This window comes from Halichoeres trimaculatus, unplaced genomic scaffold, assembly GCF_033239565.1.
Source record: "Halichoeres trimaculatus isolate MK-OKI-2021-1 unplaced genomic scaffold, fHalTri1.1 fHalTri1_scaffold_2, whole genome shotgun sequence".
NCBI lineage: Eukaryota > Metazoa > Chordata > Actinopteri > Labriformes > Labridae > Halichoeres > Halichoeres trimaculatus.
In genome coordinates, this window is record NW_027437180.1 from 27,143,255 (window position 1) to 27,157,874 (window position 14,620).

A 14,620-nucleotide genomic window follows, 5' to 3' on the forward strand; every position below is an offset into this window, starting at 1 on the left:
CTCTGACTGTAAGTACTTACAAGGAAATGCACAAAAAGATAGCTTTAATGGAGCCTCTGATACATTAAAAATTAAACAATGCAAACTTGCATTCACATCAAGCAACTCAAAGGTCAGATAAAAGAGACTGGTAAATCAAACTTTATTTTAACCTAAAAAAAACATACCAAACTTCATTTTAAGTTTCTTTTTAAAAGAAAATACAGATTTTCCAAATGTTTCTTTCTGAAATATGTAACATTTTACTGTATTATACAGCAATAAATATTTAAACTGAGCACCCACAGAAGGGGTTAATTGAAGGCACCAGGGTCCACATAGGGGTAAGCCTGAAAATCTCCCAGCTTGTTGCCCTGAGCATCGTAGTGCAGCATTCTGAAGCACTTGTCGCAGAAAAGGCACGGGTCACTTGGAGCTAACTTGTCATTAGTAGTAACCCATCTGAAACAAAAGAAATAGGATTTTAAAACTGTATTTCATGATTTTGAAAACCCAAAACCATTAAGGCTTTTTCTGTTTCCAACACACCTTCCAATATAGACGTGGCAAACCGCACACTTCTTCGTGACCACCCTGTGCTTATGAGTAAGCAGAGGATACAGCTTCTTGTCTAGGCAGTCGTTCGCATGCATCAGTCTGTAAAAATATGTACAGAGCGAGAATACAGGGACAATTCTAAGTAGGCTGACTATAACACAGATAGCTTTCACATCTCTGGTGATAAGAGAGGCTTTTATGAGAGGTTACAGTAAAAGACAGCTCATGGGTGGACTGACAATTGCGCATTTACCTCTAGTTACAAATGCAATGAAACCAAGCACTCGCCATGTGAGAGTGGTCAGAGCCTGCCGCCAAAGAGGATCTTGGTATCTTTACAACTAACTTCTTTTTTTTTATTTTGTTATGTCACCAACTGATTATTCAATCAGGTCAGTATGGATGTAAAGAAAGCATCTTTTTTAAATTGACTCAACATGCTGTGTAGGGATTTTTTTTCGATGTTACCTTACCATAGGGGATCTGAATGTGGGACAAACTTAATGTAGCATTTTGCGATATCCCAATTCTAATACAGTAACAGATTAATATTTTTGTACTATTTTGTACTATTAAACTATACAACTTCAATCAGTGTGCCAACAGGAGGGGCATACTGAGAGATTTCTTTCTTTAACATCTGGTAATCAAATACATAAGGAAGAAGGCAACAAGGGATTGTCCAGGTTAGTCATTGCAGATGGCGGTTTTATATAGATAATAACAAATAAATGTGTAAAAAATGGTTGGTGAATACTCGTGCAGTCTATCAAGGAATCATCTGTGTGGGCAATACTAAGCTTTGTTCGAGAAGAAGCTGAATAGCGGAATTGTCCTGCTACCTGTCAGTAGAAGCACTAACCTGACGTCTGTGATGATGATGAGATGCTCACAGTCTCCCTGATGACAGTACAGGTACGGGAAGCCCACTTTTACAGTCAGATCTGCAAATCTGGTGTCTTCCATCTTGGCCTGGCTGTAAGACGGGAAGTTTCGGGTTTTTGCCCATTCGATAGTAGTCCTGTATTATAGACACAAAGACATTACAGTAAGACTTTTTGAAAAAAACTTTCAAACATTTTAGGACCTCATCGCAATTTTAAGCTTTTGGTAGCAACCCATCTTTAGCAGCTGTGGTTTAAATTTAAATAGAAATGAGGTAAGCTGTGAAGGAATACAGCTTGAAAGAATAAATTAAACTACAGGCAGGTTTATTGACACTCCCATTCTTGTTCCCATACAAGTAACAGCAATTTTTCAAGGCCAACAAGCTGAAAAAACAATAATTCATTTCATCATCATCAAAATTTAGGAAATGTGCCTGAGACTGTGTGATTTGCTTTCTATCAGCTTCTTGTGTCCACCATTGGCACGTCATTGATGACGAGTAAGCAGGTGGCTCTGAGGCGATCTAGATGGACCTGCATGGTTCATTGTGTGAAATCCTGCATGTCCATTTTGCAAAGCTCCAAGAGCTGACAACTTCACTGGCTGAATGCTTAACGGCACAATCGGGACGATTGCAAGGAGGAAAAGAAATATTCATGGATACTTTTGGTGTCAAAGCTTGAAAACGAAGGGAATTAAATACCTCTGAAAACCATAATTAAGACTTTTCAATACTTTTTAAGGGCCTTAATTTTCCCACAATAGATTTATCAACTCTTGATACTTTTAAAGACCCTGCGGACACCCTGTCATTGTAGGCAAGTCAACCTCCAGAAAATGGCAACCTGAATGGCTTTATTCTTCAGATTATTTATTGGTTGCCTCTTGACCGCCTCAACCGCCTCTTTATATTGATCATTTCATTGAGTAAGCAGACAGTGGCAGACCCTTTCCCAGAAACTGTTTTTCAGAGTGTGAGAGGCTTTGAGCACAATGTTCTGTGAAAACTTTTAACCACTGTTTGGTCTGATTAGGAGCATGGTTAATTTTGGTGAATGATATCCTGATGGTGACCTGAGCAGGGCTCACAAGGAGTCAGTAAAAATCCTCTCAAACTGAGACGTCTTTGTTCACTCAAACATTAATAATTTGTCTTTGGTGTTGAAACAAAACACAACAGTTAACTCAAGGAAGTGTTTACTGTTTTTTCAGTGGTGACTGAAAAAAGAAGTGCTTCACAGAGTCTGTGGAATGACGCAGGATTTCGGGGTAACTCCAGGTTTAAGCCAGACTTAAACAGAATCCACTGTGGTTTACGTCTATTTAAAGTTAGAAGGTAACAGGAAGTTACATCATCTTCCACAATGGTAAAGCTTGGTTCTCAGATCCGAGGAGAATATCACATAGGAAATCCTGTTTAAATATTTAAAGATTACAATCTCATATTCTGAGAAAGGTTTTCACAAAAACAATAATTCTGCTCCTGTTTTTCTAAACAGGCGAGAATTCTGAGAAAAAGTTTTACAGGAAAACAATTTTAGCTTTTAAAGTGAGGAGCAACTATCTGATTATAAAATAGACTCAATTCAATACTTATCCCTCTGACAAAAGCAAAGGGCAATCAAAAGATTCATTGTTCATTTAGAATTAATAATGCCTCCAACCTCAGGGGGTCAGTGCTAGCCAGGGCGAGAACTCTGACCCTTGACATCCTGGACTTAAACAGAGGTTTGGTTTAAGCAAGTCTGGGCCTCACTGCCCATGAACAAAGCTTGCCAGGGGACCAGAACACAAGAACACTGTTTGTTCAGATAACCAGAGCATAAGTGGCATTATGATACCTTTTCTTTGAAAATTGGCATTAAAATCATTTAAATTCAGAACACTCCTCAGAATTTGAGGATATAACCTTGTTGTTGGGATATTAGGGCTTTGCAGTGCATTTACATTTGTGGATGTATTCCTTCAATCTGAGTTCATTCACAATGCAACTCTAACTTGACTTAATAGTATGATAACATGTTACCTAATGACTAAAAGATTCTCTGACTGGGCCATTTAAAAAAAAATCACATTTACAGAAAGGAAAGCAAATCCCTACATGGGTATGTTCTCTGTGGAAGATCCTCTACAACTTGTGAACCCTCACAGAGTTCATAGGCAGCACTGTGTGATTGGTGTGATTGTGGTTGTTCGGCTAGTGTATGAAAATATATGGCCTGCCCATAAGCAGAAGCTTTAAGAGACAGTCTAGTTACACAGTGGTAGTGAAAAAGGTCCATACATTAACGTCCCAATGAATGGATAAGCTTAAAGGCATCGTGTTCATTCACATGCACTGGTTTCTCTATATAGATCATAAATAAAAAGAAATAAAGAAAGAGAATAAAAAAGTTTAAATATATATTCATTTCAGGTATTTCTCTGTCAAGCATATGGGTTGTACTGGAAAAAGATAAATGTTTAAATAACACCACATATACGCACTGCTTTAATTTTCAAAAAGAATATTATATTGAAAAAAATTCAACTGGAAACTGCTAAAATTAAATAAATGATCTCCTGAAATAAAATCTAGGTGTTTCAACCACACAAGTTAACAGAACCATTCAGAATAGAAAATATTTACATTTTCAATGTAAAAGAAAAATAATGTATTTTTCTATAGCTTATTTTTCTATAACTTTGTGTACGAATCAAATCAAAGTAAGATCAGCTGTACTTTCAGTAAAGGAGAGTGTATTTTTCACTAAACTAAATGACCAGGAAGACTTACATGCTGATGTCCTGGCACTCTGGATATCGCATGTCATTGTAGAAAACTCCCTCAAAGAAAAAGAAAGCTGACTTGAAATGATCCTGAAACAGAAAATGTCAAAGTGTTATCTTTAGGTTTAATGCTTTGGTCTTAAAGATACTAACACAATCTAACCTTACAAAAGTGTTAGATTGCATGTTTATATTTCCAGTTGAAAACTATGAGAGCTTACTCTGCTGATGAAATCTGGAACAATGTCCGGCGTGTTGCTGAACTCGCCGCACACTTGCAAGTCGCTGACACAGCAGATAGCATCCCTGAGCTCCGCCAGGGTGTGAGAGCTGGTCATCAGCAGAGTTATGTGGGGCCGGACGTACTGAAACTGAAAAGGGGTACAAGAAAAAAGTGTAAGTATGAAAGAAAATTAATTCTGGAAGAAAGTGATTACTTCTGGAGGGTTTCTGGAAACCTTTGGAATAGTGAAAACGCACTTTCTCAAAAACGGCTGGGTAGTAAACATTAATTGTTAGAATGACTTCTCCTTCAGTGATCATGTCAGTCTTTGTTTCTGGTTTTCTTCCGATAGCAAGACGCTCCTGGAAATGACACAAACAAAGCAAGCTTCAAACTGAGACATCTCCATGGTGACTTCTGTCTAATGTTTCAGAAATTCTTCAGGACACCCACCATTTCATCTGCGTAGAGGTCATGTCTGTTCTTGCCTGCTTTTAGGGTGGCTCTGTAATCTTGCCTCTTTTTTCTTTCGCTGTTCAGAAATATTACACAGCATTAACTCTAACCCTGTTATAAACTTAATTCAAGACACAAAATGAAAGATGACATCTCATTTAAAAATAAATTAACAAAGAGTCGTACATTAGTGTGTTCAGTGATGGATCCTCAGGTACAACAGCTGTGTCAGGCTCCTGATCCTCAGGATGACAACGCAGTGAGTCAAGACTAGGAAAAGGAGAAAGAGAATATGACGTCATGCAAGTGGATGGAAATATAGTGAAAATATGTCTGATTCATGTGCAGAAAAGTTGGCTGTTTTAACCGAAACCTTGCAGAAGAGTTAAGGGAGAAGCGGAAGTTTTTCAATCCATATTTCTTTATTTTTCCAGACAATCTATTTTAAATGATTGTTTAGCTTCTTGACTTACAGTGACAGTATGCCACATCAGTCAAAGTCAGCTATGCACTTAATTAGGCAAATCAGGTTCAATATCTGAATATATAAGGACTTATCACCCCCTCAACAGTGTGCACCAAGGGAGAAATGAGTTAAATTGTATTATTAATATGCTGTTGTGTATGTGGTTTCTGGGGTTTCTACTGCCGACCCCAAGCTAACGCTTCATAAACTGCAGTTTTAACACACAATAAATTGTGCATTTCATGGCTCTTCTGCTTTGGGATGCCTCCTCATCAGTTGCGACTGCCCATCATAAAAAACACTGTCACCAATAATATTTAGGGATACAATAATAGCTGGATCCATGTGCTCTTTCAGATTCCCAATGGTTCCTGTTGCTTGTGGCTTTACTACTTGTATGCCCAGCCCCTCTGGATCTGTGCATGTGGATCTTACCTAGGCCTAAGAATTTGGCAGTAAAATGCCACCTTATGTTAGCTTCATATTTAGTGTTGGAGCTTACCTTGCCACTTGGGTGAATGATGCCAATTTGTGTAGTGCACGCATAACCCAGCCATTCTTATCTATGTCAGTGTTAAAGCTGGGACACCTTTTGTAAAATTAACAACAAAAAATGCTAAACGTGCCTCTCTTGGTGCACCACAAATAAGGGCCAGCTTTAAGTTTCACAACAGGGGTTGATAGTTGAATAGTTAAACTGTTCAGCCACCATCAAACTGTCTTTATTTTGGTTTAGTGATTTCAAGGGCAGTATGTCTTGGGAAACAGGCATAAAAACAGGACAAACAAAACATGATTCTTTGCATTCCTGGCACAAATCTATTACAAATTAACCAAACTCTGCAAGTTAAGTTGATCCGTTGTCAACTGAACTTGTTTTTGTGTCGAGCCCTTCAGTAAACTTATGTTACAAACAAGACTTATGGTTTTCATGTAACACTGCTCATATACGCTGTTTCAAAACTGTCAAACTGGCAGCCATGGCTTCAGTTTGTAATACACGTTCGGACTACGTTGGTGTACCTGCAGATGGATTTGACTTCAGCCATGGTCTCAGCATCGACCCCCATCTCTCTGGCAAAGTTAGCGTCAAACGTCTCCTCGTCCTGCCGCTGGAAAGAGAAGTCGCTCGGCTTCAGTCTCTTCAGCCACTCGCTTCTAAAAGAGCCAATATGAAAAGGTTTGGTGTTAACGTCTGTGTATTCATAATCTGGGATGTTAGAGGGAGCCTCTTTCGATGTTTTAGACGCCGCCATGCTTCCTTGAGAACAACGTCACCCGCAGTGGTTTATGGGTTATGTAGTTTTATGGAATGTTATTTAAATTGTACAGAAACCTGTCTCTCTTTATTTTCCGGAGTTATAGGCTATGCTGAACTAAGAAAAAAAATAATTAAAATTACATTTATTTAAATATTAAGTATAAACAAACTCAAACAGTACAATGCTGCCACTGTTATCTTTAAATAAATCTAAAAAATGAATAATACTACTTCTAATAATACCTCACTTGATGTAGCCTATTGTCTACAGTTTTAACTTGTTTTACTTTAACCTTTGCAAGGCAGCAATGAAACCACAAACAACCTAACAATAAAACTCTTATTTGGGCTATTTTCATACTTCGACGAGGCACACAAGTTTGGTGGTAAAAAGTATTATTATCTTATGTCCAAGTAATTTCAGGAGAACTACTGGAAGATTTGTCAGTCATATTTACTGATAAACTTCAAAAAAGAGCTGAACTAACAGCCAAGCGTTTAGAACCAGTGCTCCCTGGCTTCCCCCTGTGCTGATGTTGGTGGTGGAAAATTGAATAAAAAGAAGAGACAAATTAAAAAAAGAAAGTCTGCCCCTGTGCTGTCACACTTAAGTTTTGCAATTACCAGTTTGGCGTGACTTTGCTTGAAGGAACTTACTTTAGAAGTCACAGTGGTGTTTTGATAATGATGCTTTTCATTTCTGCTTCACACCTCAAGACAAAAAAGCCACAGTTCTGATGCACGTGTACAATGCTTGACTCTATTTTATACAAAGATTTCAGATGAACACTATACTTTACAGAAGTGGCAGCCAATATAATATCAACGATTTCATTGAAAAATGTAAAAATAGTTTCAGAACTGTAGCTAAATACTTTCTCCCTTCATTCTTGTGTTATTAAATGGTACACGTGACTTGATTTCAATGAAATGTCAACTAGACTGTACTCGACTGTGAAGAAAAATATCAAAGCCTATTTGGACATTGACATTTCACACCAATTTTATATTTTTTACAAAAATCAGCCTTTCATGAGTTCAATATGACTAAACAGCATTTCCTGTTAAAAATCAGCCCTGAACTTTACAAGCCCAATGCTAAAAGATGCTCAAATTAACCTGAGACCACTGAAGGGGAAGACACAGTTAGGAAATCACCAAAAGGTGATCAGGCTCCAAACCCCAGGACTTTAAAAAATTTGATAGAAAAAAAAATATAATGTGTCCAGATTCATTCATTTATTCATTCACTCGTTCACTCGTTCACTCACTCACTCACTCACTCACTCACTCACTCACTCACTCACTCACTCACTCACTCACTCACTCACTCATTCATTCATTCATTCATTCATTCAAAAACGTTGCTTTTTATTATTATTATTATTATTATTATTATTATTATTATTATTATTATTATTATTATTATTATCATTATTAATGTACTTATTTTATTTATTTGAAGAAGAATTGGCGTTTGGATTTTAGAAAAACAGATCATTCCAAAGCTGAGAGGGCTTATTGGAATACATGGTTCACCAAAGTACCAAACGTTTCAGGGAAGCTAGACAAGAAACACTGAGTGTCGCACAGCAAGGCTGGCTCAGCCAACCACAGGAATTAATATAATTGTAAGACTTAGTCTTGTAATTCTCTTTATATTGTGAAATGTCCCTTTTAATCGTTCGACCAAGAACATTTCACCGAAGCTTTACAAAAAGACAATTTATACACACCCTAGTTTATCATCAATAAATTAGCTACGTGCTCTTTTCAATTAGTTTCACTAATTTGTTGCTTCATTTTTTTTTTTCATCAAGTTTGAGTATGTAACATTTTAACTCGCTCAAAGTGCAGAACCTGTTGCCTGAGGGAAAAGTATATTTTTACTTATCCGTGCGTAGGCATCAATGATGTTCTGTTGTATGGGGAGACCAATCTGTGGGCTGGACCTGCACATCACAGCCTCTTCCGGGCTCTTACCCTATAAATGTCGCGGAATGTTAAAATACAATTGACTCCAAGTGCAGGGAAAGCTATCTCCACGGGGCCAAGAAAACTTAAATCAAACAACAGTTCTTATCTAAAAAAAAAATGGAACAAATAAGCCAGTCACCACTGGAGGTAAGTGTTGACTTTTTGCAGCTTCTCTACAGGTGTACAAGTAAGAGACTGAACAATTAAACTGCATTTTAATGAACAAGTTTCAACCTGCTTGTTCTTTTTAGGTAAAAACATCAAAACGTGAGAGTAAAGAAAAAAATGCTGTTTTTTTTTCGTCTCAGATTTGTATACCTTGTTACCTGAAAGCGAAAAAAGGTTGTTGTTGTTGTTTTTTTCAAAACGGGGTTTTAATGTTTTTTTTAATGCAACGAAATACTCATCGTCTGTGGGGGCTTTTGCAAATAATGAAATGAACGCCAACGATGGTTGAGCCACGTGACATATTCTCCGGAAAGTTCACGTGATTTAAAAAAAGAAGTTTTCGGGCGACATTTGATACACGTGTCAATTTGGATGGTGTTGTTTCATTTTACAGATGAAAAATCAAAATTTCCTTTCTCTGTTTTCAGGTGGACTCGAAACGCTCTGTCAGTGATAACGCGTAAGTGATGAAACTGAGTATCTTTATTTGTAAATTTTTGAGTGGAGTAGGCGTGTGTCAACCCGAGGATTTCAAATCAGCGCTTTCTACAGATGTATCCAATCATGTCCACTCATTGTAAAACTCAGTACATACACTAGATGTCACCAGATACACCTTTCCAATCGATCTTACTTTTTTTTATTTATTTATTTATTTATTTTAATTTTAAATGAAAGACTGAAGGTTTGGCTGTGCTCCAAAAGGTTTATGCCTAACCTCATGTCAGGTGTGTGTTGGTGACTTTGGTGTGTCTTGCTGACATTTAACATATGTGACTAAAGAAACTTTAAAATCTGTTCTGCAGTTCACCTAAAATGGATCTTGAGGCTTCGCTAAAGGAATGCACCGCTGCCCTTGATCTTTTTCTAGACAACAGGTTTGCTGATGCTCTAGCCCTCTTAAAACCTTGGTAAGTATTGATGAGTGATCATTCTTGTCTGAAGTGATGTGTACAGCTGCTATTTCCTTATTTTTTGCTATCAGAACCAATCCTATTACTTACTTTGAATACTTCTTTTTTCTTCCTTGCTTCTTTTAGGAAGAATCAGAGCATGTACCATGCTATGGGCTACAGCAGTATCTTAGTGATGCAGGCAGGCATGACCTTTGAACCCAAAGATATGGATGCTGCTATGACATCTCTGAGAGAATCACTGCAGACCTGTCAAAAGTACGACATCAAATTTGCAAGTTTTTCATGACAATATCATAAAATTTAGAGATTCCTGATTTCAAAATCCATCCTTATAGTGAATTAATATTAATTTGATGTTTGTTGCTCATTATAAAGTAAAGGTAAAGTTCTTAAAGCTTGTGTTAAAATGTGTCTGTATGCCATGTGCCCCTCAAATCAGTTTTAGAAAGAAAACTGGAATAGTGGAGACCCTGACGAGCTTGTGGTACAGACAGCCGGCTGACAACCTGACAGAGGGTGAGTGGAGAGGTCTGCTTTCTTCACATGATACACCTCAGTCAATGTAATCCCTTGATAAGATATCACATGATCACAGTGTTGCTATACAAGAAAATGTAATGGTTTTTCATGCCAGTTTGATCAACAGTGTACCCATTTAGATGGGTATGACCACAATAAGCCATAATCTGGATAACTGCCACTGATTATGAATGAGTCACAGCACAAAATGTCAGGGTGGTCACAGTTAGAGCAGCTCATAAAAAGGCCCCTGTGTGGTTTTAATTTTAACTCAAAGGATACTTTAGTCAGCTGTCTTATGAAATATTACTGTAATACTGTTTTTTTCCAAAATTATAATATGCGTAAATCCTCTTACTTTTGGGCTGCGTTACATTTAAGGTCACTTTGGCAATGTGGTTAATGTAATACAAACTCTATCTGACAGTAGCCTTTGATGCAAAATAATGGCTTAACTTTTCTTGAAAACAAAATCGAGCTAATATGGCATAACTTTCTTGTTAACAGAGGAGATGCATGCGGAGCTGTGCTATGCTGAAGTTCTGCTGCAGAAAGCTGCACTCACCTTCTTGGATGAAAGCATCATTGGTTTCATTAAAGGAGGGATGAGAATTCGAAACAGCTATCAGATTTTCAAGTAAGAAAGTAAAAAGGGGCAAGTGTGCGATGCACAAAAAAAATAAAAAAAATAATTCAAATAAAATGCACAAATTGATCAATATTTATTTATCCTCAACCAGGGACTGCCAGAATTTGGCAAATGTCACCACAGAGATGGAAAAACAGACAAGCACTCATGTTCACTTCAGAGGAGGTGTCAGCATGGGCATCGGATCATTTAACCTGGTGAGAGCTTTGTGGAAGCATTGTCATCATCCTGTGGGATCAATTTATTTTTGTTTATGCTATATGTTTTGATGATAAACTCTAAGATAATTAACAATATTATTATTATTATTTTTTTTTGTCTTCAGATGCTGTCCCTGCTCCCATCCAGAGTCCTCAGATTGATGGAGTTTTTGGGCTTTTCAGGAGACCGGGTAGGTGTAGTAAATATCGAGCCTATGTATTTCACATTGATTGAAAGAGGATAGTTTTATGATAAAGTTTTTAATGTCAAATGTTATTTTCTGTCAGGAATTAGGTTTATCTGAGCTGAGACACGGAGCAGGTAGCCACAGCCTGCGCTCTATCCTCAGCGCCCTGACTTTGCTGATGTATCACCTCTACATTACAGTCATTCTGGGTGAGAGCACTGTTGGATGACATCCCTCCTAAATCTCATCTTGACCATATTCATAGATTCCTTTGATGAATCAATAAACCACCCCTGTTGAAATTAAATATCTGGTTGTCCAATCAACATTTTCATCAATTTTTCTCCCCTAGGTACTGGTGAAGGAAACCTGAGCGAGGCCGAAACTCTGCTGGCGCCTTATGCTCAGAAGTTCCCAAATGTAAGCAGATTTAATCTTTGACTAATGCTAGTATTTTGAACTTTGTGACATTTTGGATTTATTTAAATGTTGCTTGTCCATAGGGAGCGCTTATTCTGTTCTACACTGCAAGAATTGCTTTGCTCAAGGGGAACTTCACATTTGTGAGTACAGCAGTATCTGCAGTGACCCAATCTTTCTAACTTGCGATCATAGCTCTTGTAGTTCTGGTTAAAGATGTCTTCAATATGTTGGTGTTCCCCTAAAGGCTCAGGAGAAGTACCTGGCATGTATTGCAGCACAGGAAGAGTGGCGCCAGATTCACCACCTGTGCTACTGGGAGCTGATGTGGGCCTACTCCTTTGAACAAAATTGGCTGGAGGCTTATCGATATGCTGACCTGCTCTGCAAAGAGAGCAAGTGGTCACAGGTAATTAAGCAACTCTTTCCTCCCTTTCCCATGCTGTGAAAATTTTCACGATTATAGTTTGTACCTCTTGTGTTTTTTTTGCAGGCTGTTTATGTCTTCCAGAAAGCGTCCATCTTGAGCATGATGCCAGAGGAGGAGGTGAAGAAGCTTGGAGAAAACGTGGTTGAACTATTCAGGTGGCTAAAAGAAAACTGTAATTTTTGGTGAAAATCTTTATTTTGTTCACCTTCCAATAACTGGAGTGTGCTGTTTGTAGGCAGGTGGATGGTCTCAGGCTGAGGATTGCTGGGAAATCGATTCCAACAGAGAAGTTTGCAGCAAAGAAGGCTCAGCGATACTCATCTTCTTGCCCCGTGAAACTGGTCGTCCCTGCTCTGGTGAGGATATATGCACACTACTACTTACAGTGTCATTTCTTTTAATCAAGCTGACGTTCCTTTCTTACATTACTATCTCCTGCAGGAAATGATGTACGTGTGGAACGGTTTCACAGTAGTTGGCAAAAGACCTGAGCTGACCGAAAACATCTTGAGTACACTAGAGAATGCCGAAGAGCAGCTCAGGGCTGATCCAAGTGAGATATACGAAAGACTCAGAAAGGCACTTACATATTTGTTGTTTTGAGACTGTTTAACTTAATTTGTCTTCTATTTGTAGACCCATCAGAGTATCACCTGGATGACCAGTGTGTTATTCAGCTGCTGAAGGGCCTGTGTCTGAGACAGCTGGGGCGGCTGGTCCAGGCTGAGCTCTGCTTCAATCATGTCATTTCCAGGTATTGTGATCTTTACTCCACAGCAACACAAACGCAGCTTCAGTTTGGCTTCTTTGCAGATTCAGTTAAATCAAAGGGCTGACATCAGAAAAGTACACCAATTTAACTCACAATATGTTAGTCCTTTTTGTCTGACTCTTTTGTACTCTCTTTTGTACACTCTTTATAAAATCTTTTTTCAAGAGACTGTTAACCTTAATTTGCTAAAAGACATCAGTTTTTCATTTAGTTTTGTAGTTTGTTAACTAAAATGATATCAATTTCTTTTGTAGTGAAAATAATATCAAGCATGACCTCTACCTGGTGCCTTTCACCATGTATGAGCTGGGCCTTTTACACAAGCAGAAAGGCGACATTCCAACTGCCATCACAGTGATAGAAAATGCCATGTAAGTATTTTCAACATGCCCAAAGTCCAGAGATGGTTCATATTTTACTATAATTAAAAAAGCAAAAATGCAAAAATTCCAAAATAATAAGCAAACACTTGAGTTTAAATAAAATTCATACTGGGATATAACACAAAGCAAAAAACTGTTTTTGTTTATAGGACAAACTACAAAGACTACAACATGGAGTCAAGATTACACTTCCGCATCCATGCAGCACTCAACACTATGGGCTCCTTCGCAGCCAAACTCCCCCCTTCACGTACCCCAGCTTAAAAGACCCCATAGTATGAAGCTCAACTGAGGACAACAAAAAGAAAACATAAGGTTCACCTCACACAACGTCCAGCACCATGCGTTTGCTGCCTTTATTCTGTGACTGTACTTGAAATCCTCCAGATGGGCATCTTGTGGTCATTTTCTCAATAATGGTGCATAAATCCAAACTCACTTTGTAGGTATTGTAGAGCAGAGCTCTGAGATTAAGCATAATGTACTACAGTAGTGTGTCTCATATACATTTTTGTGTGTAAAATTTAGTTGCAAGTTGCAAAAGAAAAGAGAAATGTATGAATATCTTCAAAGAATATGCAGTTGGGGTATGAACGGTTGAAATGTGTTTTGGTTGTTTTAATTATAATACACTACAGCTTGTGTTTTGTGGGCTTGTTGCACTTTGATTCACTAGTTATATAGTATGCAGTTTGCTGCTGTTTACCTATCTTGCTAGCACTACTTCACAAGCATAAAATAATAAAGGATTTTTATTTTGAAGACACTGAATAATATAAAATGGCACACATTTTACATCCTGGTGGAGTTCTAACTGTTATAGATGAGAAAAAAAAATATGTAAATAGTTGTTAAGAAGCATTCTCTTTATTTTATGATTGTTTCTGCTTTGTATTATAGTATTTACTGAATAAATCCAATGACTAAAAATGGTTTGTTACATTTGTGTCATGTCAGGTGGGATGTATAAAAAGGTGTGAATATGTGCTGTATATTGGGTTATTGATTCATGAATTTTGTTAATCTTTACTTACTTTTTTGTCAGATTTAAATCTGTCAACAGCTTTCTCTTAGTACTAGTGCCTACGATGACAGGATTTCGGGAAGATGTTTATGAAGCCTTGATTAAAGGTCCCCCTTACATATTGATTCTACAGATTGCTTTATTTGATTATTTTATAATAACTGTCTGAAAGGCAATCCTCTGGAATACTGTGCAGATAGAAGATCTGTCATAAATCTCTTTCCAGGTTTTTCCCAATAGAAAACCCCCATTGCATTGAAGAAGAATTGTCAACCGTCTTTTTTTTAATTTCCACTAAGGCTACTATAGAAAGGTCAGTAACGTATCAGTGATAGAATAATGTTATGGCCACATTTCAATCACAAGGCAAAGT

The 14,620-nt window shown here is 37.7% G+C and overlaps 2 protein-coding genes across 2 annotated transcripts; one reads left to right on the plus strand and one right to left on the minus strand.

Annotated features, from left to right (window-relative positions):
• Window positions 1-148: 148 nt before the first annotated feature.
• On the minus strand, window positions 149-6,615 carry snapc3 (small nuclear RNA activating complex, polypeptide 3). The gene is made up of 9 exons (XM_074697168.1): window positions 6,363-6,615; window positions 5,060-5,143; window positions 4,871-4,949; window positions 4,675-4,779; window positions 4,416-4,565; window positions 4,202-4,284; window positions 1,400-1,558; window positions 529-636; window positions 149-441 (listed from the first exon to the last, which is right to left on the minus strand). The coding sequence occupies exons 1-9, from the start codon at window positions 6,593-6,595 to the stop codon at window positions 294-296; spliced, it is 1,149 nt and encodes a 382-aa protein (XP_074553269.1). The 5' UTR covers window positions 6,596-6,615; the 3' UTR covers window positions 149-293.
• A 1,978-nt stretch (window positions 6,616-8,593) lies between these two features.
• Window positions 8,594-14,088, plus strand: LOC141805225 (tetratricopeptide repeat protein 39B-like). Its single transcript, XM_074690126.1, has 18 exons — window positions 8,594-8,724; window positions 9,174-9,205; window positions 9,552-9,656; window positions 9,786-9,917; window positions 10,102-10,178; window positions 10,689-10,818; window positions 10,922-11,027; window positions 11,156-11,221; window positions 11,319-11,427; window positions 11,571-11,638; window positions 11,722-11,781; window positions 11,886-12,047; window positions 12,132-12,223; window positions 12,304-12,424; window positions 12,510-12,621; window positions 12,705-12,822; window positions 13,095-13,211; window positions 13,373-14,088. The coding sequence occupies exons 1-18, from the start codon at window positions 8,695-8,697 to the stop codon at window positions 13,485-13,487; spliced, it is 1,752 nt and encodes a 583-aa protein (XP_074546227.1). The 5' UTR covers window positions 8,594-8,694; the 3' UTR covers window positions 13,488-14,088.
• The last annotated feature ends 532 nt before the right edge of the window (window positions 14,089-14,620 follow it).

What these genes read in the sequence shown, in the direction of transcription:
- snapc3 (XM_074697168.1), bottom strand. Translation starts at nt 6,595, where the DNA reads ATGGCGGCGTCTAAAACATCGAAAGAGGCTCCCTCTAACATCCCAGAT. An exon ending in GAAGTCAAATCCATCTGCAG is followed by an intron (nt 5,144 to 6,362) that starts GTACACCAACGT and finishes TCCTTTTCCTAG; the next exon opens with TCTTGACTCACTGCGTTGTC. An exon ending in GAGTGCCAGGACATCAGCAT is followed by an intron (nt 1,559 to 4,201) that starts GTAAGTCTTCCT and finishes TCTATAATACAG; the next exon opens with GACTACTATCGAATGGGCAA.
- LOC141805225 (XM_074690126.1), top strand. Translation starts at nt 8,695, where the DNA reads ATGGAACAAATAAGCCAGTCACCACTGGAG. An exon ending in TCACTGCAGACCTGTCAAAA is followed by an intron (nt 9,918 to 10,101) that starts GTACGACATCAA and finishes CCCTCAAATCAG; the next exon opens with TTTTAGAAAGAAAACTGGAA. An exon ending in TCAAGGGGAACTTCACATTT is followed by an intron (nt 11,782 to 11,885) that starts GTGAGTACAGCA and finishes GTTCCCCTAAAG; the next exon opens with GCTCAGGAGAAGTACCTGGC.